The following is a 21,346-nucleotide window of genomic DNA, read 5'->3' on the forward strand; positions in this document are numbered from 1 at the left end:
TTCTTTGATTATCCTTCTTTATCATTTGATCAGACACTTTGCTAATCTGTAACTAAATTACTGTCCAATCTTTTCCTCACCTGAATCTTTATAAATAACTCTTTAATACCTACCCCCCCCACCCCCCCCCCCCCCACCACCACCACTATTTGTTGTAGTCCTTGCTGTCCCATTTGTCAGCATAAGTACAGTGTGGTACAGTTACAGTGAGATCTTGGCTTGTAGCAGCCTTACAAGTTTGTAGGTACAGACACACACAGAATATAAATTATATATAAATTCTGCAAGACATCGAGGAGAGAAAAAATATTGCAAAACAAGACATTCATACAAAAGAAAACAGAAGTCCATAATAGTGCAAGAGGTGGTGCATAGAGTTCCTTTGCTAGGGTTAGCATTATGCAAGCCATTTCAAGAACCTGGTTGGTGCAGGAAAGAGCTATTCCTGATCCTGGTGGTATGGAACTGTATGTACCTCTTGTTTGACAATTTAAGTGAGAAGAGTGCATCATCCAGATGGTGGGGATCCTTGACAGATTCTGTGTTCTGGAGGCAGCACCTTCTGTAGATGCTGTCAAAAGTGGGAAGTGTTATGCCTCATAATGGACTAGGCCATGATTCAACCACCTTAAGGGCAGTTGGGGGTTGACAGTAAATACCAGCTTACTATTAAGACACAGACCTCTGACATAAATAAAAATTAAAGGGTGTCTACATTCTGGATCTCCATACATGTGATTCTTCTGCCACTCACCTGTGCCAAATCCAGACTATTAGAATATCTTAGGGGTTTGACTATCTCCAGGATCAAACTAGCCCGGTGCAACTCATTCTTCAACTCTTCAGGCTCTAGCAATCTGCCAGGTCTCCTACATGGTGCCTCTGCATTACATTACATCACTTCCTGCCACCTCTAACATTTTACTACTCGATTTAATAATGCTTAGCCTATTTTTTAAAGGAGCTCCTATTTTTCTCCCTTTTCTAAGGAAACATATTGTAAATTGGACAAGCAGGTAGGCAGAGGGGTTAGGGAGGCTCAGTTGGTTAAAAAAGTGAAATCAAATCCTTAGAAAGAGGTGACATAGGATCAGAAGATGTAGAATCCTTGTGAGTAAAGTTAAGAAATTGAAAGTGTATATCGAAGTGGGAATTATTTACAGCACTGAACAATTGTTATGACTCAATATGTATGTAGATTGGGGAAAATCAGGTTGGTACTGGATCCCAAGCGAGGGGGTTTGTAGAATGTGTTTTTATGGGTTTTTAGAGCAGCTTATGATTGAGACCAGTAGGGAAAAGGTATTTCAGGATTGGGTGTTTTGTAATGAACCTGATTTGATTAGGGTGCCTGGGGTAAGGAAACCATTAGGAGGTAATGATCATAATATGATAATAATACAATTTGAGAGGGAGAAGCTAAAGTCAAATGTATCAGTGTTACAGCTATTGGAATTACATAGGCATGAGAAAGGAGCTGGCCAAAGTTGATTGGAAGAGGACACTAGCAGAGGTGATGGCAGTGGCTAAAGTTTCTGGGAGCAATTCAGAAGGTGCAAGATACATATGACCCAAGGATAATGAAATCTAAAATGAGAATGACACATCCTTGGCTGATGAGAGAGATCAAAGAAAGTATAAAAGCAAAAGAGAAGGCATACAATAGATCAAAAATTAGTGGAAAATTAGAGGATTGGGAAACTTCTAATAAAACCATTGGAAGGTGAAACGTTGACTGCTTCTTTCAACGGATGCTGCCCGACCTGCTGAGTTCATCCAGCATTTTTGTACGCTTTAACTAAAAAAGTCATAAGGAGAGAAAAAATGAAATATGAAGGTAAACTAACCAGTGTTACGAATGCCGTAACTGGGTCACTTACCAGCAAAGATAGAGAGGTCCATTGAAGTCTGATGATACTATTTTAACAGTATTTATTAGTAAAAACACACAAAAATAATATCAGTGCAAATATACAGATAATATACGTCGTCAATACTAAATCTAAAAGTGCGGGTATAATAATAATCAATAAGAAATAAGCTCTTTCATTGTCTAGGGGATAATGTATTGTCCGATGGAAATATAAAAGTCACTCAGTTCATGCAGGCTGCAGCCTTTGGGGACCTCTGGATTTGCAGTGGTTGGAGAGAGAGAGAGAGAGATTTTTTTGGGAGAAAAACTTGCCGGCTTTCCTTTTATGATTTCGATCCGTCGGAGTCTCATTAATGTGGCCGATCACTTGTGGCCTCTTCGTTAGCTAAGCCGTTCTTCTGTGGTGAGCCTGCCAATCCCAGGCAAGGGATGGACACACACGAGCCCCCACCGGCTGTTGCTATTAAATGCTGTCACGGGATTTCTAGCGTTTCTCCTGGTGCATCTAAAGGGGTTGTTCCCCAGACCCTCTTTTATCCTTACTCACGGGGTCTCAGATGTCAATCAGGTTGGAATGATGCAATCCCTCAACCAGCCCACTCTGGTCGTCCCCTGAGGGGCTTCAATGAATAGTACAGTACTCAATACACAATTCCATCTCCAAGAGACAATAGCCGTTATCAGTGGTTTTGTTTCTCTGAGGCCAGGACACATTCCAAACCTTGTGGATTCTCTCTCATTTCCTGGGTCCCAAACCCAAATTAATAGCGATCTTGCGAATCTCAAAAAGGAGGGGGCGACTTTGTACCCTTCGGCCCCTCAGAGTTGCTGCACATTCATATCACCAATCATGTAAAAGAGTACACCAAAAGATTTTCCAGATATGTAAAGAGTAAAAGAGCGGCTAAAGCAGATATCATAAAATTTAAATTGATGCTGGAGAGGTAGTAATGGGGTACACAGACGTGAGTATTTTGCATCAGTCTTCACTGTGGAAGACATTAGCAGAATGCCAGAAGTTCAAGAGTGTGAGGGACAGAAGTAAGTGTAGTTGATGTTACTAAGGAGAAAGTGTTTGGGAAGCTGAAAGGTCTGACGGTAGATAAATCACCTGGACCTGATAGACTACACCAAAGAATTCCAAAGGAGGAAGCTTAAAGGGATTGTGGAGGCATTAGTAGTGATCTTTCAAGAATCACTAGATTCTGGAATGGTTCCAGAAGACTAGAAATGCTACTCCACTCTTTAAGAAGGATTAGAATAAAAAGAAAGGAAATTGTTAGCCTGATTTCAGTGGTTGGGAAGATGTTGGAGTCCATTAATAAGGATGAGGTTTCAGTGTACTTGGAGGCATGTAACAAAATAGGTCAAAGTCAGCATGGTTTCCTTGAGATAAAATGTTGCCTGACAAATTTGTTGGAATTCATTTGAAGAAATAACAAGCAGCGTGGACACAGAATTGGTGGATTTGTTCACTTGGATTTTGTGTGGCATCTTGTGACAAGACGTGACTGCTAAACAAGAGCCCATGGTATTACAGACAAGATACTAACATGGATTGAAGACAAGCAAGAGAGATGCTGGAAATCCAAGCAGCACACACAAAATGCTGGAAGAGCTCAGCAAGCCAGGCTGCTGAAGGGTCTCGGCCCAAAACGTCGGCTGTACTCTTCCGTAGATGCTGAGTTCCTCCAGCATTTTGTGTGTGCAGCTTGGATTGAGTTTTTGAGGCCAAGTCATTGGAGGTATATTTAAAGCAGAGGTTGATAGGTTTTTAATTAGTCAAAGTATCAAAGGTTACTTTTGAGTGGGTGGAGGTTAGGAACAGGAAGGGGTCAATAACTTTACTGGGTATTTTTTATAGGCCACCCAATAGTAACAGGGATATTGAGGAGCAGATAGGGAAACAGATCCTGGAAGGTGAATAATAACAGGGTTGTCGTGATGGGAGATTTTAATTTCCGAAATATCGATTGGCATCTCCATAAAGCAAGGGGTTCAGATGGGGTGGAGATTGTTAGGTGTGTTCAGGAAGGTTTCTTGACACAATATGTAGATAAGCCGACAAGAGGAGAGGCTGTACTTGATTTGGTATTAGGAAATGAACCTGGTCAGATGTCCGATCTCAGTGGGAGAGCATTTTGGAGGTAGTGATCATAATTCTGTCTCCTTTACAATAGCATTGGAGAGAGATAGGAACAGACAGGTTAGAAAAGTTTTTAATTGGAGAAAAGGGAATTATGAGGCTATCAGGCAGGAAATTGGAAGCTTAAATTGGAAACAGATGTTCTCAGGGAAAAGCACATAAGAAATGTGGCAAATATTCATGGGATATTTGTGCAGAGTTCTGTACAGGTACGTTCCAATGAGATGGAAGTTATGATAGGGTACAGGAACCATGGTGTAGAAAGGCTATAATAAATCTAGTCAAGAGGAAAAGAAAAGCTTACAAAAGGTTCAGAGAGCTAGGTTATGTTAGAGATCTAGAAGATTATAAGGCTAATAGGAAGGAGCTTAAGAAAATTAGGAGAGCGAGAAGGGGCCATGAGAAGGCCTTGGCAGGCAGGATTAAGGAAAACCCCCAAGGCATTCTACAAGTATAAGAGCAAGAGGATAAGACATGAAAGAACAGAACCTTTCATGCGTGAGTGGGGAAGTGTGTATGGAAATAGCAGAGGTACTTATTGAATACTTTACTTCATTATTCACCATGAAAAAGGATCTTGGTGATTGTAGTGATGACTTGCAGCAGACTGAAAAGCTTGAGCATGTAGATATTAAGAAAGAGGATGTGCTGGAGTGGATAAGTCACCAGGACTGAATGAGATGTACCCCAAGCTACTGTGGGAGGCAAGGGAGCAGATTGCTGAGCCTCTGGCGATGATCTTTGCATCATCAATGGAGATGGGAGAAGTTCTGGAGGATTGGAGGGTTGCAGATGTTGTTCCTTTATTCAAGAAAGGGAGTAGAGATAGCCCAGGAAATTATAGACCGGTGAGTCTTACCTCAGTGGTTGGTAAGTTGATGGAGAAGATCCTGAGAGGCAGGATTTATGAATATTTGGAGAGGTTTAATATGATTAGGAGTAGTCAGCATGGCTTTATCAAGGGCAGGTTGTGCTTTACGGGCATGATTGAATTTTTTGAGAATGTGACTAAACACATTGATGAAGGAAGAGCAGTAGATGTAGTGTATATGGACTTCAGCAAGGCATTTGATAAGGTACCCCATGCAAGGCTTATTGAGAAAGTAAGGAGGACATTGCTTTGCAGATCCAGAACTGGCTTGCCCACAGAAGGTGAAGAGTGGTTGTAGACGGTTCATATTCTGCATGGAGGTCAGTCACCAGTGGGGTGCCTCAGGGATCTGTTCTGCGACCCTTACTCTTCGTGATTTTTATAAGTAACCTGGATGAGGAAGTGGAAGGATGGGTTAGTAAGTTTGCTGTTGACACAAAGGTTGGAGGTGTTGTGAATAGTGTGGAGGGCTGTTGGAGATTACAGTGGGACATTGATAGGATGCAAAACTAGGCTGAGAAGTGGCAGATGGAGTTCAACCCAGGTAAGTGTGAAGTGGTTCAATTTGGTAGGTCAAATATGATGGCAGAATATAGCATTAATGTTAAGACTCTTGACAGTGTGGAGAATCAGAGGGATCTTGGGGTCCAAGTCTATAGGACACTCAAAGCAGCTGCGCAGGTTAACTCTGTAGTTAGGAAGGTATACGGTGTATTGGCCTTCATCGATCGTGGAATTGAATTTAGGAGCCGAGAGGTAATGTTGCAGCTATATAGGACCCTGATCAGACCCCACTTGGAGTACTGTGCTCAGTTCTGGTCAGATGTGGAAAGGAAGGATATGGAAGCCATAGAAAGGGTGCGGAGGAGATTTACAAGGATGTTGCCTGGATTGGGGAGCATGCCTTATGAGAATATGTTAAGTGAACTCAGCCTTTTCTCCTTGGAGCGACGGAGGATGAGAGGTGTATAAGGTGATGAGAAGCATTGATCGTGTGGATAGTCAGAGCCTTTTTCCCAGGGCTGAAATGGTTGCCACAAGACACAAGTTTAAGGTGCCGGGGAGTAGGTACAGAGGAGAGGTCAGGGGTAAGTTTTTTGCTCAGTCGAAAGTAGTGAGTGCGTGGAATGGGCTGCCAGCAACGGTGGTAGAGGCGGTTACAACAGGGTCTCTTAAGAAACTTTTGGATAGGTACATGGAGATTAGTAAAATAGAGGGCTATAGGTAAGCCTAGTAATTTCTAAGGTAGGGACTTGTTCGGCACAACTTCATGGACCGAAGGGCCTGTATTGTGCTGTAGATTTTCTATGTTCTATGTTACAAGGAGCAGGAAAATGGAGTTGAAAGGGATAATTAATCAGCTATGATGTAATGGTAGAGCAGACTCGTTGAGCTGAATGGTCTAAGTCTACTCTTATATCTCATGGTCTTAAATAACCGATTTTTGCATTTATTTCAATTGGGGCTATTATGCTTGTTTAGCTTGAACAGGCTCAGTGGGAATGTTTCCAGCTGGAGAAGTGGGAAGCCTGCAGAGGAACAAGCTGCTCCATTAAACAGCACAGGCAGCAGCAGCTGATGACAACAGGTTGAGTACTCCCCTACAAAATTAGGCCAATGCTACAGTTGGAAAGAGTGAGCTCCTGCGAGATGCCTGTGTTGGTCACTGGTTGAGGAAGAGTTAAAGATCTACCCACAATGTGACAATGCAGAATGAAGGATGTTAAATTTAGAATGGTATTTGCAGATAATTGCATCCACCATTTACTCTGTAGGTGTTCATCCCTTGTAGTCATGCCCTGAGATCAAACTGAAATTGTCCAAATAGGATAAAGCAAAGCTGGTCTTGCAGAGCAGCATAACATAGAATTCCTTTATAGAATTATTAAGATTATTATTCATGGGGTGTCCAGACCTGAAACATTTGCTCTGTTTCCCTTTCCACAAATGCTACTTGTCCTACTGAGTTTCAAGCACTTATGGTTTCATTTTGGATTTCTAGCATCTATACTTTAAAAAGAAATTACTTAAATTATTTTGTGTTTGCTGTTGATCTGTGAAAATAGTATCCCTTTATTCCTTCATGAATTAGACTGTTGTCCTCTCGAAAATGTCATCCTCTTTGATATTTTGACCTTTATCAAACCAAGGTACTTTTTTGGGAATATCAGCTGATGATTGGTTTCACTTCGGCAACATTTTGATCATTAACACTTCCAAAGACTTTGATGTTGAATGCAGATTTGCTGGTAGACCAGTGGTAGACAATTCCTAAGGATTTGGAAGTCTTGTGGACAGAGCGTGATCACAAGGATTCAGAGAAGGAAATAGGCAGTTAATTTCCTTCATCTACTAGCCTGTTTAAAAAGTTTGTCAGCCCCTTGATTCTCACAGCATGCCGATCAACATGTTAGTCACTGTTGATTTATCATAAAGTTGAATATGTTCTTATACCAGTTTGACTGTAGCACATGGATGCAGTTTGTACTGGACAAAATGAACAAACTAAGAACAACTTTGTACCAGCTGTTGTTCTTTGTCTTCCTTATCTTACTTAAGCCTAACTTCTGTGGTAGGTAAGTTACTAGGGGAGATTCTGAGAGATAAGATATACAAGCACAGATGTTTATGTTTTTTACCTTCCACGGATAAATATGTTACTTTGATTGCTTTTACATATTGTTGTCTACAGCACAATCCTAACATGACTTCCTTTTGCGATAATCAGATAAGCTCTTCACAATTTTTTCCATCGGTTGAATAAAACCATTGAGAGTTACGTGGACTTCTTTTGTAATGGAATTCCAATTCATGTGCATGAAATGTATTAAAGTTTGGACTCCTGTTGCTATTGCAGGAATTTATCAGTGGTTCTTCCTGTCTCTTATTTTTAAGCTGAATTGAACACCTAGTATGATATCAGAAGTTTTTTGAAATGTCAACAGGAGAGGATAAAATATTGTCAAGTTCCAAATTGAAAGAAGAATCAGGAGGGAGATTATTCAAATATAACTAAAGTTTGGAGTTCTAGCTGCCTAACATTCAAAAAAACTGCTCTGAAACTGCAATGGATGCTGCATATGCTCATGGAATCATAAAACACAAAAACATCTCAGCTCAACTGGTCCGTACTGAGCAAGATTTTCATTTGTCTGCATTTAGCCCATATCTCTCTCAACCATTTACCTGAACAAGTACCTTTTGAAATGTTGTTATTGTACCTGCTTCAATCTCATCATCTGGTAGCTCATTCCATATACTGTACTGACCGTCCTTCAGCCCATTTACCCAGCTGATTAAATCCTGATAACCATCTTCATTGATAATCCCAAATGGGCAGCATAACAGTTAGCACAACACTTTACAACGCCAGCGAACAGCGATTGGGGTTCATTTCCCGCAACTGACTATAAACAGTGTGCATGTTCTCCCTGTAGTCGCTTGGGTTTCCTCCCAAATTCCAAAGACGTATGAGTTAGGGTTAGTAAATTGTGGGTATGCTAGAAGGATCGTGACACTTGTGGGCTGCCCCAAGCACATTGTCAGACTGTGGTGGTCATTTCTCTGTAAATTTCAGAGCACATGTGAGAAAAACAGCTAAATTAATCTAATCTAACTCTATCTTTCCAAATGCTTGTATATCTTGCCCTTCAGAATCTCCCCTAGTAACTTAACTACCACAAATGTTAGGTTTATGGCTCTGTAGTTCTCGGGTCTTTCTTTGCAATCCTTTTTAAATAAAGGCACAATGTTTGCCACCCTCCAGTTCTGTAGAGCATGGAGGTAACTTTGCAATAATGAGCTGCTGCTTTTAGAAGAGTGGAGGGTGGATTTTTGGAGCACTGAATATGATGGAGATTTTATAAAGTGTGAATCTAAGCTAGAATCAATTTAAGTTAACGAGGTGGGTGCTAAAATGAAAACATCTTAGTAAGGATGTGATGAAGATCAGACAGAAAAAATATTTAGATGAATTAGACAAAAAAGACACATTGATTCAGAGAGAAATCAACATTTCTGAATGTTTGAGGTAAGGATTAAGCAGTATAAAGAGAAGGTTAAGAATGTAGATCCTGAAATAGGGAACTCATACAGACATTGGGAGCTAAAAACGAAAATTGAAGGAAACACTGAGCAGATCAGAGAGCATTTGTGGAGATAAGGTCAACATTTTTAAATTAGGACCTTTGATTCAGAGAGTTATACAGCATAGAACTAATCTTTTATGCCTGACATCCATGCTGATAATATGCTTATCTACACTAATCACTTTTGGCAACATTTGGCCCTTACCCTTCCGAGCCTTTCCTATCAATCTGCCTGTTCAAATATCCTTTAAGTGTTGTCATTTTACCTACCTCTATAATGTCACCCCACATCCTCCTTCTCTCCAGCAAAAACAGTCCCAGTTGATCTGATCTGGCCTTATAACTCAAACCTCCCGGTCCAGACAACATGTGTTGTCTAGAAAGGTTCTGTAAACCTTTTCTACACCCCTTCTAGTTCAGTCACATTTTCCTGCAGTGTGGCAACCATAACTCCACATGATACTGCAAGTGCACACTGATCAGTAATTTATACCATTAATATGATAGCCCAATTCCAATAAAGACAAGCATACCATATACCTTCTTCATTTCTCTGTCTGCTTTTAGCAAATTATATATTTATACCCAATATCTCACTTGCAGTAACATTCCTCACTTTCAATTACGCAGTATACATCCTAGTTTGGTTTAACTTAACAAATTCATCACTTAACACTGTTAAATTCCATCTGTTATTCCCTTACCCACTTTCCAAGTTGATCAAGGTCCCATTGTAACCTTGTTAAACTTTCTTCACCATCTACTATACAACCAATTTTGGTATCATCAGTAAACTTACTAGTCACACCATCTACATCCTTCATCAATATATATGAGAAACAGTGAAGGACCAAGCATGGATCCCTGCAGTGCATCAATGATTACAGGATTCCAACTGCAAAGCAAGCCTTTGCCTCCTACCATCTGAGCAGGCTAAACTCACTGTAAACTTTTCTTCATGAAACACAATTTAACAGAATGTTTAAAAGTACTGTTCAGGTTTTTCCTCTGGAGTAGAATATAATCACATGTACAATGTTATAAGTAGATATTTTCCTGCACAAGTTAAGAATTCTTATCAAGCATTTACTTTTTGAAAGTTGTGTATAGAGTCATACAAAAGTACAGGCCATTCAGCTCATCTAGTCTGCGCCAAACCACTTAAACTACCTACTTCCATCAACCTGTGCCAGGGCCATAGCCCTATCATCCATATACCTATCCAAATTTCTATCAAATGTTGAAATCTAGCTCACATGCACCACTTGCTCTGACAGCTCATTCCACACTCACTATCCCCCTCAGTGGAGTATTTATTTATTATGCTTAAGAACATGAAGGTAATGAGTAATTCAAATTATTTTGTTTAATTGAGATCCTATGCCTTGTAAAAACTGGAATATCTTTACCTCAATTCTGGCTTCCTCGCCTTGATGAATGCAGATTATATGTGTTCCCTTTACATTATACAGACTAATTACATTCCTGAGAGAACTGTTATGGAGGTTTAGTAAATCTCATTTCTTTAGTTTGTAAAATATTACAATGAGGATCAGTATTACAATTACATTACAAATTTAAAAATGCCTGCTTATATTCAGTCCTTCATCAATTTACAGATGCAGCAGCTGTGATTTTGCAACAACAAATATAAACAGCTTGAAGTGTCATATGAAGCGTCATCCACAGGAGCAGCAGACCATTCAGCTGCTGGAACAGTACAAGTAAGTAAATGGCAGACCACCTGTTTAGTAGTTGCTCGTGAATGAATTACAATGAAATAATTAGTTATTTTCTCTATGAAGAGAAAGTATGTTTATATGAGAAAGTTAAATTTACTATATTGAATATAATTAAAATGTATTCATTCACTTAGACAGCCTAGTAACAGCACGAGAGTTTTGTTTTAATATGTTTTCTCATGGAGCAGATCTGCTTACAGGTTGAGGGAGGGGAAATTACCCATTCCTAGCATCATTTCTTCACCTATGTTTGTATCAGGATTCAGAATCTATCTCAAAATTTCAGCTGTTTGCAGATTTAATGATGATATCCATTCATGATACTAATCTGCTGATACTCATTTCAGCTTTTGAACTGAGGCAAAGCATCAGAGCAATAGTAAACAGTACTACCATTGGCATGGATAGATCTAAAAGGTTGAAGTACTTTTTTATGTGTACTTCATACAGTTCAAATTTAATCTAAACCAGTGCCTTAATATTATTGTGATTTTTCATTTCAATACAAGTCTAAAGAATATTGTTACCTTACAGAATGAGTTTAAACCCCTGTCCCCTCCTCCCCCCGTCACTTATTTCATTTTCATTATTGCTTTTTTGTCTTTGATGACTAGCTGTCCATCCTGCCCAAAAACATGAAATTTAACTAGTTGCTGAGGAGCTCAGCAGGTCAGACAACATCAGTGGAAGGGAATAAATGAAGGTCTTGACCTGTCTCCGTAGATGCTGCCTGACTTGCTGAGTTCCTCCAGGATTTTGTGTGCGTTGCTCAAGTTTTCTAGCATCTGCAGAATCTCTTGTGCTTATGAAATGCAGGTAGATTCTACACTCTTGCCTAACTTTTAAGCAAGATTGTAAATCAGAGTTTTATCTCATAATTAAATGTGTTGTTGTTTTAACTCTATTTTTAAGAATTTTTACCAAGATAAAAATAAAGTGTGAACTGGTTTGTATGATTTTGTGTCTTGATAGGTGTTCTCTTTGTGGCTATGAGTGTAGCCATCCACCCTCATTGAAGTCACATATGTGGAAACATGCAAGTGACCAAAATTATAACTATGAGCAAGTGAATAAGGCCATTAATGAAGCTATTTCTCAAAGCAGCAGGTGAGATACAATACATGTGGTAGTTCAGTTTCTCATGGACACTTTATGGTGAGAATTATTTTTATTCACTCAAGGGATATGGGCATTGTAGGCTGAGCCATCAGTTAATTGCCCTTCTCTAAGGGTGATGGAGAGCTGCTGCCTTGAACCCCTGTAGTCCTGATGTGGGGTATACCCACAATACTATTATTGAGGAGATTCCACAATTTTGACCCAGTGACAGTGAAAGAATGGAAATATATTTCAAAGTCAGAATGCTTGGAGAGCAACTTTCAGATGCCAGTGTTCCCCTCACTCATCTACCTAATAGAAGTCTTGGGTTTGCAAGGTGTATCAAAGAAATGTCAGTGAGTTACTGCCTTGTATCCTGTAGATGGTATATACTGTTTCTATGGTGTTTCAGTGGCTGTGGATGAGATGTCTGTCAAGCTGGTTACTATGTCTTGTGTGGTGTCAAGCTTCTTGTGTGGTGCTGGAGCTGCACTCAACTGGACAAGTAGAGGGTATTCCATCACACTCCTAACTTTAGGATTGTAGATGACGCAAAGACTTGAGGGAGTTAAGAGATGAGTTACTCACCATGGGATTCTGAGCCTCTGGCGTAGTCTTGTAGCCATACTATATACAGTGGCATGCAAAAGTTTGGGCCTCTCTGGTAAAAATTTCTGTTACTGTGAATAGCTGAGCAAGTAAAAGATGAACTGATCTCCAGAAGTCATAAAGTTAAAGATGAAACATTCTTTTCAACATTTTAAGCAAGATTAATATTATTTTTGTTTTGTACTATCTTAGAGTGAAAGAAAGGAGAAGAGCACCATGCAAAAGTTTGGGCACCCCAAGAGATTTGAACTCTCAGACAACTTTTACCAAGGTCTCAGACCTTAATTAGCTTATTAGGGGTATGGCTTGTTCACAGGCATCGTTAGGAAAGGCCAGGTGATGCAAATTTCAAAGCTTTATAAATAACCTGACTCCTCAAACCTTGTCCCAACAATCAGCAGCCATGGGTTCCTCTAAGCAGCTACCTAGCACTCTGAAAATTAAAATAAATGATGCCCACAAAGCAGGAGAAGGGTATAAGAAGATAGCAAAGCATTTTCAGGTCGATGTTTCCTCAGTTAGTAATGTAATTAAGAAATGGTAGTTAACAGGAACGGTGGAGGTCAAGTTGAGGTCTGGAAGACCAAGAAAACTTTCCAAGAGAACTGCTTGCAGGATTGCTAGAAAGGCAAATCAAAACCCCTGTTTGACAGCAAAAGACCTTCAGGAAGATTTAGCAGACTCTGGAGTGGTGGTGCACTGTTCTACTGCGCAGCAACACCTACACAAATATGACCTTCCTGTGTACTCACCACAAAATTCAGCGTCAGAAGTTTGCAAAGGAACATCTAAACAAGCCTGACGCATTTTGGAAACAAGTCCTGTGGACTGATGAAGTTAAAATAGAACTTTTTGGCCGCAATGAGCAAAGGTATGTTTGGAGAAAAAAAGGGTGCAGAATTTCATGAAAAAAACACCTCTCCAACTGTTAAGCACAGGGGTGGATCAATCATGGTTTGGGCTTGTGTTGCAGCCAGTGGCACGGCGAACATTTCACTAGTAGAGGGAAGAATGATTCAATTAAATACCAGCAAATTCTGGAAGCAAACATCACACCATCTGTAAAGAAAAAGCTGAAGATGAAAAGAGGATGGCTTCTGCAACAAGATAATGATCCTAAACACACCTCAAAATCCGCAGTGGACTACCTCAGGAGGTGCAAGCTGAAGGTTTTGCCATCGCCCTCAAACTAAAACATCATCGAAAATCTATGGATAGACCTCAAAAGAGCAGTTCATGCAAGGCGGCACAAGAATCTCACAGAACTAGAAGCCTTTTGCAAGGAAGAATGGGCGAAAATATCCCAAACAAGAATTGAAAGACTCTTCGCTGGCTACAGAAAACGTTTACAAGCTGTGATACTTGCCAAAGAGGGTGTTACTAAGTACTGACCATGCAGAGTGCCCAAACGGGCCCTTTTCCTTTTTGTTATTTTGAAACTCTGTAAGATAGAAATAAAAAAAGTAATCTTGCTTAAAATATTAAATGTGTCACCTATAACTATGCCTTTTTGAAATCAGGTCATTTTTTAGTCGCTTAGCTACTCACAGTAACAGAAATTTTGACCAGGGATGATTAAACTTTTGCATGCCACTGTATATAGCTACACCTGTTCAGTTTCTGGTCACTGCTATCCCTTGGATAGTAATTGTGGTAGATTCAGTGACAGTAATGCCATTGAATTTCAGAGGATGATTGCTGGATTTTGTCTTCTTGGTTATCAGCATTGCCTGGGACTGGCTACCTCAGTCCAGGCCTGGATATTGTCCAGGTCTCACTGTATTTGGTTGCAAACTGCCTCAATAACTGAGAAGCCACAAGTAGCACTAAACTTTGTCCAGTCATCAGCAGACATCCCTACTTCTGATTTTATGATGAACGAAGGTAATTTATGAAGCAGCTGAAGATGATTGGGCCTAGGATGCTATCCTGAGGAACTTCTGCAGATGTGTTCTGTGGCTATGATGATTGTCCCTCAATCACAGCAACAGTTTTTTGTGCTGGGTATGATTTCAACTCGTGGAGTGATTCTTCTTAATCATCATTGACTTCAGATTAGCCGATTTTCCTTGATGCCATATAATCAAATGCTATTCCAAGGACTTCATGCTCTCTTTTTGCCTCTTGAGTTCGGCTCTTTTGTTCATGTTTGGACTAGGGGGTATAATGAGATCAGAGCAGTGTGACTGTCGCAGAAGCCAAACTGAGCTTCTTGAATCAGGTTATGGCAAAACAAGTGCCACTTGATAGCACTATCGATTATGCCTTGCCTTCACCACTTTTCTGATGATCAAGAGAGAAGAAGATGGTGCCAGTGAACAGTGCAACCAAAGGTGACATCCTTCAGATGGTTCACGAAGCAAAGAAGTAGTTTCTTCTTCCAAATATGATTCTACTACCAGGCTTTTAGATGCAATTGGAACCTGTGATTGACATTTTGGTGGTGTCCTTTCAGGCCAATTGGGCAATCTGGCACTTTGCTGTCTCTGAGGAGGTTTGGTGAGGTTTCAAGCAGATTGCGCAGCCTAGAGGCCAAGAAGCCTGGAGACGGGCATGAGCCCATGATCGACTCCATTTCTTGCCGACCTCACCATTAACATGAAGAGCAAGATTGAAATCAACAAGGACGAAGTCAGAAGACGAATGCATGTTCAGCACTGTCTGCGTGCACTTGACCAGTCTCTCTCTCTCTCTCTCTCTCTCTCTCTCTCTCTCTCTCTCTCTCTCTCTCTCTCTCTCCTCTTCCTCCTCCCCTCCCCCCTCTCTCTCACACACACACTGTGCTCCCAGACAAAGCTGCCTGCATTGATCAGTCCCCCTCCCCCCAACTTCTTCCTCCTTCCCCACTTTTCCATTCCCCCCCCCCCCCCAATTGGAGGATGATGTCAGAGTCTTGTTTCTTGAGAAAGGTTTAATTGATGCGGTTTGTCGATTGCACTCTGCTGTTCATGTTATATGTGTTTCTGGTTACCCACTTTTTACTACTGTTTTGATCAGGACAGACTGGCTGTGCGGCGTGCGGCCTGCAGGCAACAAACAACACAGGGCTAAATAGAACTAAACTGAATATTCCTAGACTGTTTCAATGACTGTGGTATGATGGGATCTCTTTTGCTCGTTTTTTACCATTTACATGATTTATAACCATTAAACAATTACGGCATGGAAACAGGCCATCTCGGCCCTTCTAGTCCATGCCGAACGCTTACTCTCACCTAATCCCACTGACCTACACTGCTGGTTTGGTAACCCGGTCATGGGGTACCCTTCATTCCTTTCCTGTCTATATACCTATCCAATTTTGCTTTAAATGACAATACCGAACCTGCCTCTACCACTTCTGCTGGAAGCTCATTCCACACAGCTACCACTTTCTGAGTAAAGAAATTCCCCCTCATGTTACCCTTAAACTTTTGCCCATGTCTCATGTCCTCTTGTTTGAATCTCCCCTACTCTCAATGGAAAAAGCCTAACCACGTCAACTCAATCTATCCCCCTCATAATTTTAAATACCTCTATTAGGTCACCCCCCCCCCCCCCAAACCTTCTACGCTCCAAAGAATAAAGACCTAACATGTTCAATCTTTCCCTGTAACTTAGGTGCTGAAACCCAGGTAACATTCTAGTAAATCTTCTCTGTACTCTTTATTTTGTTGACATCTTTCCTAAAATTCGGTGACCAGAACTGTACACAATACTCCAAATTCAGCTTTACCAATGCCTTGTACAATTTTAACATTACATCCAAACTCCTTTACTCAATGCTCTGATTTATAAAGGCCAACATACAAAAAGCTTTCTTCACCACCCTATCCACATGAGATTCCACCTTATGCACCATTATTCCTAGATCACTATGTTCTACTGCATTCTTCAATGCCCTACCATTTACCATGTATGTCCTATTTGGATTATTCCTACCAAAATGGAGCACCTCACATTTATCAGCATTAAACTCCCATCTGCCATCACTCAGCCCACTCTTCTAACTGGCCTAAATCTGCAAACTTTGAAAACCTACTTCATTATCTACAACGCCACCTACCTTAGTATCATCTGCAAACTTACTAATCCAATTTACCACCCCATCATTCAGATCATTAATGTATATGACAAACGATATTGGACCCAATACAGATCCCTGAGGCACACCACTAATCACCGGCCTCCAACCTGACAAACAGTTATCCACCACTACTCTCTGGCATCTCCCATCCAGCCACTGTTGAATCCATTTTACTACTTCAATATTAATACCTAACGATTGAACCTTCCTAACTAACCTTCTGTTCAGAACCTTGTCAAAGACCTTACTGAAGTCCATATAGACAACATCCACTGTTTTACCCTCGTCAACTTTCCTTATAACTTCTTCAAAAAATTTAATAAGATTTGTCAAACATGACCTTCCACGCACAAATCCATGTTGACTGTTCCTAATCAGACCCTGTCTATCCAGATAATTATATATACCATCTCTAAGAATATTTTCCATTAACTTACCCACCACTGACATCAAACTGACAGGCCTATAATTGCTAGGTTTACTCTTAGAACCCTTTTTAAACAATGGAACCACATGAGCAATATGCCAATCCTCCGGCACCATCCCCATTTCTAATGACATTTGAAATATTTCTGTCAGAGCCCCTGCTATTTCTACACTAACCTCCCTCAAGGTCCTAGGGCAGGCATGGGCAAACTACGGCCCGCGGGCCATATGCGGCCCGTTAAGCTTTTTAATCCGGCCTGCAGAACTTGATGAAATTATATTAATAAACCTTGTTAACGTTTTTTCCCCGCAATTCTGGCATTTTCCCAATAGATGACGCACTCTATATACATTGACCTTTGTTGAGGTGCAGCGTATTACTCCACGTTTGTGCTTTACTCTTTGTTCGGCTCAACCTATTTGTGTGAACAGGCGTTCAGCGTCATGAACATCAACAAAGCCAGCCACAGATCCAAGTTAACTGACCAACACCTCAGATCCATCCTGAGAATCGCCACAACAAAACTAAATCCAGACTTTGATGCGCTGGCTAAAAAGGGAGACCAACAACACTGTTCCCACTGAAATTAAAAATAAGTTTCTTCGTTGTGTTATGTAAAAAATGCATTTGAAAATATTTTTTTCAATAAGCCTTACATGTTACATGTCATTTCTGTTAAGTGATGGACATGAGTAGTGCGCAGGTGCACGTACGTTCTCAAAATAAAAAATGCGCTCCAGATCAAATAACGCGCTCCGCATACTGGCGCACTGTCACTGTTCTGTCTTTGTGCTGGTCGTTGTTGAGTTTTGGCACAGGGGACAATTGAATAAGAAGGAGCAGGACAAGTAGACCTGCATCTCCTACCGTTTTTGAAATAAAGACAGTCAGGAGGAGAGAGATGATGATAATATCTTGAAGGATAACAGAATTTTCAGTGCTTTAAAATAATAACTGTTACTATTAAAAAAAGCTGTATTTTATTCATTTAATTTTCAGTGTTTTAAAAGTCATTTCAATAAATAGCTAAATACCATGGGACTTCAAAGACAGATATTTTGTTATAATGCATTTGTTCATTTTCAATTGAAATTAAAGCACATGTTTTCTACATATCCCATGATATTTTATTTTCTCTTATGAGGTGTATTACCAAAACACTCCGTCCATCTGCTCCTGGTCCGGCCCCCCTGTCAAATTTTAGAACCCTTTGTGGCCCACAAGTCAAAAAGTTTGCCCACCCCTGTCCAAGGGAATATCCTTTCAGGACCCAGAGATTTATCCACTTTTATATTCCTTAAAAGTGCCAGTACTTCCTCCTCTTTAATCGTCATAGTTTCCATAACTTCCCTACTTGTTTCCCTTACACAATTCAATATCCCTTCTCCTTAGTGAATACCGAAGAAAAGAAATTTGTTCCTTTATTTGTGCTTTAGAGTGCTTGAACGGGTCCATTGTTTTCTTTGTTCCATGGCTGTCTGTGGGAAGACAAATTTCAGTGTTGCATTCTGCATACACACTTTGATAATAAATGTACTTTGAACCTTTGAAGAGTACACCAATTAAGTTATATGACCATGTTGGATTTGTCCTGCTTGTTGTGAACTGGATATTATCATGTAGATGCTAATGATGTAGCTGTACTGGATCAGCTTGACCAAGTGCACAGTAAGGTCTGGGGCAAAATACTTGAGTACTATTGTCAGGGCCCATTAACCCTGCTGAATGCAGTACCTTTGGCTGCTTCTTAATATCACATGGCTGAAGATTGGCATCTATTGACCTTGAGACCACTGGAGCAGGCTGAGATAGATCAACCACTTGGCAATTCTGACTGGAGATTGTTCAGCTTTCTCTTTTGCACTGGTGCACCCGGCTGCAGCTTCAATGAGAATGGAGATATTTGTGCAGCCTCCTTCTCCAGTCAGTTGTTTTACTGTCCACCTTTTTAACTGGATGTGGCAGGGCTGCAGGGCTTAGATCTGATCTGCTTGTACTGAGATTGCTCCTAGCTATTGCATGCCGTTTATGCTGTTTGGCTTGAAATAGTGCTGCTCCTGCCATATTCTATGCCTTTGCCACTCTCAATGCTTCCCCCAAGTGGTGTTCGATATAGAACATTATTGATACATCGGCCAAAGGGAAATGATACATGGTAACCAGTAGATGGTTTCCTTGCCTCCGTTTAACCTGATATCATGAGATTGATAGGTCAGTAATTATTTTAAATCTTCATAGTGCTTGGTTATAGTATATTTGTACAAGGATCCAATTTTGATTATAAAACTAAGATATTTTTTCTGAGGGATGTGCCATATTTTTCTTGTTGGTTAGATTATAATTCAACTTTATAATCTCAGCTTTTTAATTATGGGTAGGTACAGTAAAGCTCTAATAAAGCATTACCTAACTATTCAGAAATCTAATAGTTTAGATAGTCTCACAGTGTCATAAGGCAGTCATATTCAGAAATGGAAATGACACGCAATTTCTGGTACAAATAATGTGGAACAAAGTTATGAGTGAATTGGTGTGGGGAAGTACTATTTTAGTAAACTTATTTACTCTCTGTTTATTGTAACAAATACTTAAACTGTTTTAGGTCTCAGGAGCCCCAAAGAAAACTTTCAGCTGAAGAAGTTGAAGAAATATCACCACCACCATCCATTCATCCTCCGATCAATTCTGATAAACTTGTGACAGCTCCAGAAACTGGTGAAACCAGGAGCCCTGAAAAATATCAGAAGTTAAATTCAGATGTAAATGTGAACAATTCAGCAGGGAAAAGTGAAAGTCAGACTCGTTCTGGCACAGAGTACTGTGTCTTACTATTCTGTTGCTGTATCTGTGGATTTGAATCCACCAGTAAAGAGCTGTTGATGGATCATATGAAGGAACACGAAGGCGAGATTATCAACATCATCCTTAACAAGGACCACTGTTCTCAGTCGGAGTAGGGCAGATTGAACTAAAAAACTTGGAAAATCTACATTTTATTCTTTGTAGATGAAGGCATAAAGTAAGCTTGTTTTAGTGTGTACAGAAAGTGAACGTTAACATTTCAAAGAATGATTTTTGTCATTTTTAAACTGTTGTCAGCATTGCAGTTTTCACACTCACAAAAGTAGTGCAAGTAATTATTAATAACCTAAAAGCAAGCAAAATACTCAAGGATCATTTTAATGTTTCAATTTCTCTCCACTTCTCCACCTCATGTTCTTAATACTGACATTTTTGATACAGATTGTACTTCTGTATTTATTTAACTTTTTTAAAATATTTATGCATGTAGTTTTAGCTGTAGCGAAGAGTGAGTTGTTATAAGGCAGTCAAGTTGTATTTACAATGCACTTTGGTCATGGTGCTATTTTATAATTGTATCATTGAACAGATCTTTTAAGAGCAACAGTAGGGGAGGGAGATGTTGATGAAATCTTTCTCCTTGTTAGTAGCAATATAAATATGGATGGAATAAAGGTTTTATTTAAAGATTTGCTTATTTATGTCTACCCAGGGAACTATTCTTGTCTAAGTCAATACAGGGTTTTACTACCAGATTACAGCATACAGCTCATAGACTTCACAGTTCACTGTGAATAGAAGGGTGGCGGGATAAAATTTTCATCTGTGTAATTTGTCTTTTAATACCATTTTTGTACATCTTTGAAATGGAAGTCATGCTTTCATCTACTTGCTTTTTTCTCTCAAATACATTTTACTGCAGACAAATTACCTTTGAAATTCCATACTGACTTATTTCAAAGGGATTGAAAGATCATCTTTGGTTCAGCCATAAAATACACATGACATTTTAAAAGAAGCTGTTTTAGGAATTGGTATTTGCTAACTTATTGTATTTAGTTCAGACCAGTATTTAATGTTTGGTTACATTCATGAAGCTTAAGTGCTTCAATCTGAAAATATTGAGATCTATATGAAAAGTGAGTTTCAGGGTCTGCATATTGGTATGTTTTTTTATCATGAGTAAAAGTTAAAAGTAATCTTAAAATGATTAATATTTATAGAACCATTACCTCCTCAGAAATTTGTCCTAGGCTTCTGTTGTCACAATAGTTTCTGGCAACAAAGAATTTCCATTAATATTATAAAGAAAATTAACATTTGATTTGTAATGAGTCCGTGAGAAGTTGCAATGTTTGATTTTACTGTTTAAAGTAATGATGGCCTTCATTTTGTAAAAAATATTGCACTGAATCCTAAGAGCTGTTATTCAACTTAAGGCTAATGAAATAGTCCATTTGAGACAGGAATGCACCTAAAATTTGGAACTGCAGGTATAACAACTTGAAATTTATGGTGGATTTACATTCAACAGTTAAAAGAAAAATTTGCTGTCAATTTATAAGCTATGTTTTACTTTACATGCAGTTACTGTGATTAAATAATCATTATGTTCTGATGGTTT

The 21,346-nt window shown here is 39.6% G+C and overlaps 1 protein-coding gene across 6 annotated transcripts in view; it reads left to right on the top strand.

Annotated features, from left to right (window-relative positions):
• znf507 (zinc finger protein 507) overlaps window positions 1–21,346 on the top strand; it is a 58,408-nt gene extending 37,062 nt beyond the window's left edge. For 5 of the 6 annotated variants that reach the window (XM_059992976.1, XM_059992975.1, XM_059992977.1 and 2 more), the window contains 3 exons: window positions 10,598–10,702; window positions 11,693–11,827; window positions 19,523–21,346. In XM_059992976.1, the coding sequence (XP_059848959.1) occupies window positions 10,598–10,702; window positions 11,693–11,827; window positions 19,523–19,877 (595 nt within the window). In that variant the 3' untranslated portion in view covers window positions 19,878–21,346. Of the gene's footprint in view, window positions 1–10,597; window positions 10,703–11,692; window positions 11,828–19,522 lie in introns of those variants that run through there. The other variant, XR_009516299.1, reaches the window with a different exon arrangement.

Source organism: Hypanus sabinus, chromosome 17, assembly GCF_030144855.1.
Source record: "Hypanus sabinus isolate sHypSab1 chromosome 17, sHypSab1.hap1, whole genome shotgun sequence".
Taxonomy (NCBI): domain Eukaryota; kingdom Metazoa; phylum Chordata; class Chondrichthyes; order Myliobatiformes; family Dasyatidae; genus Hypanus; species Hypanus sabinus.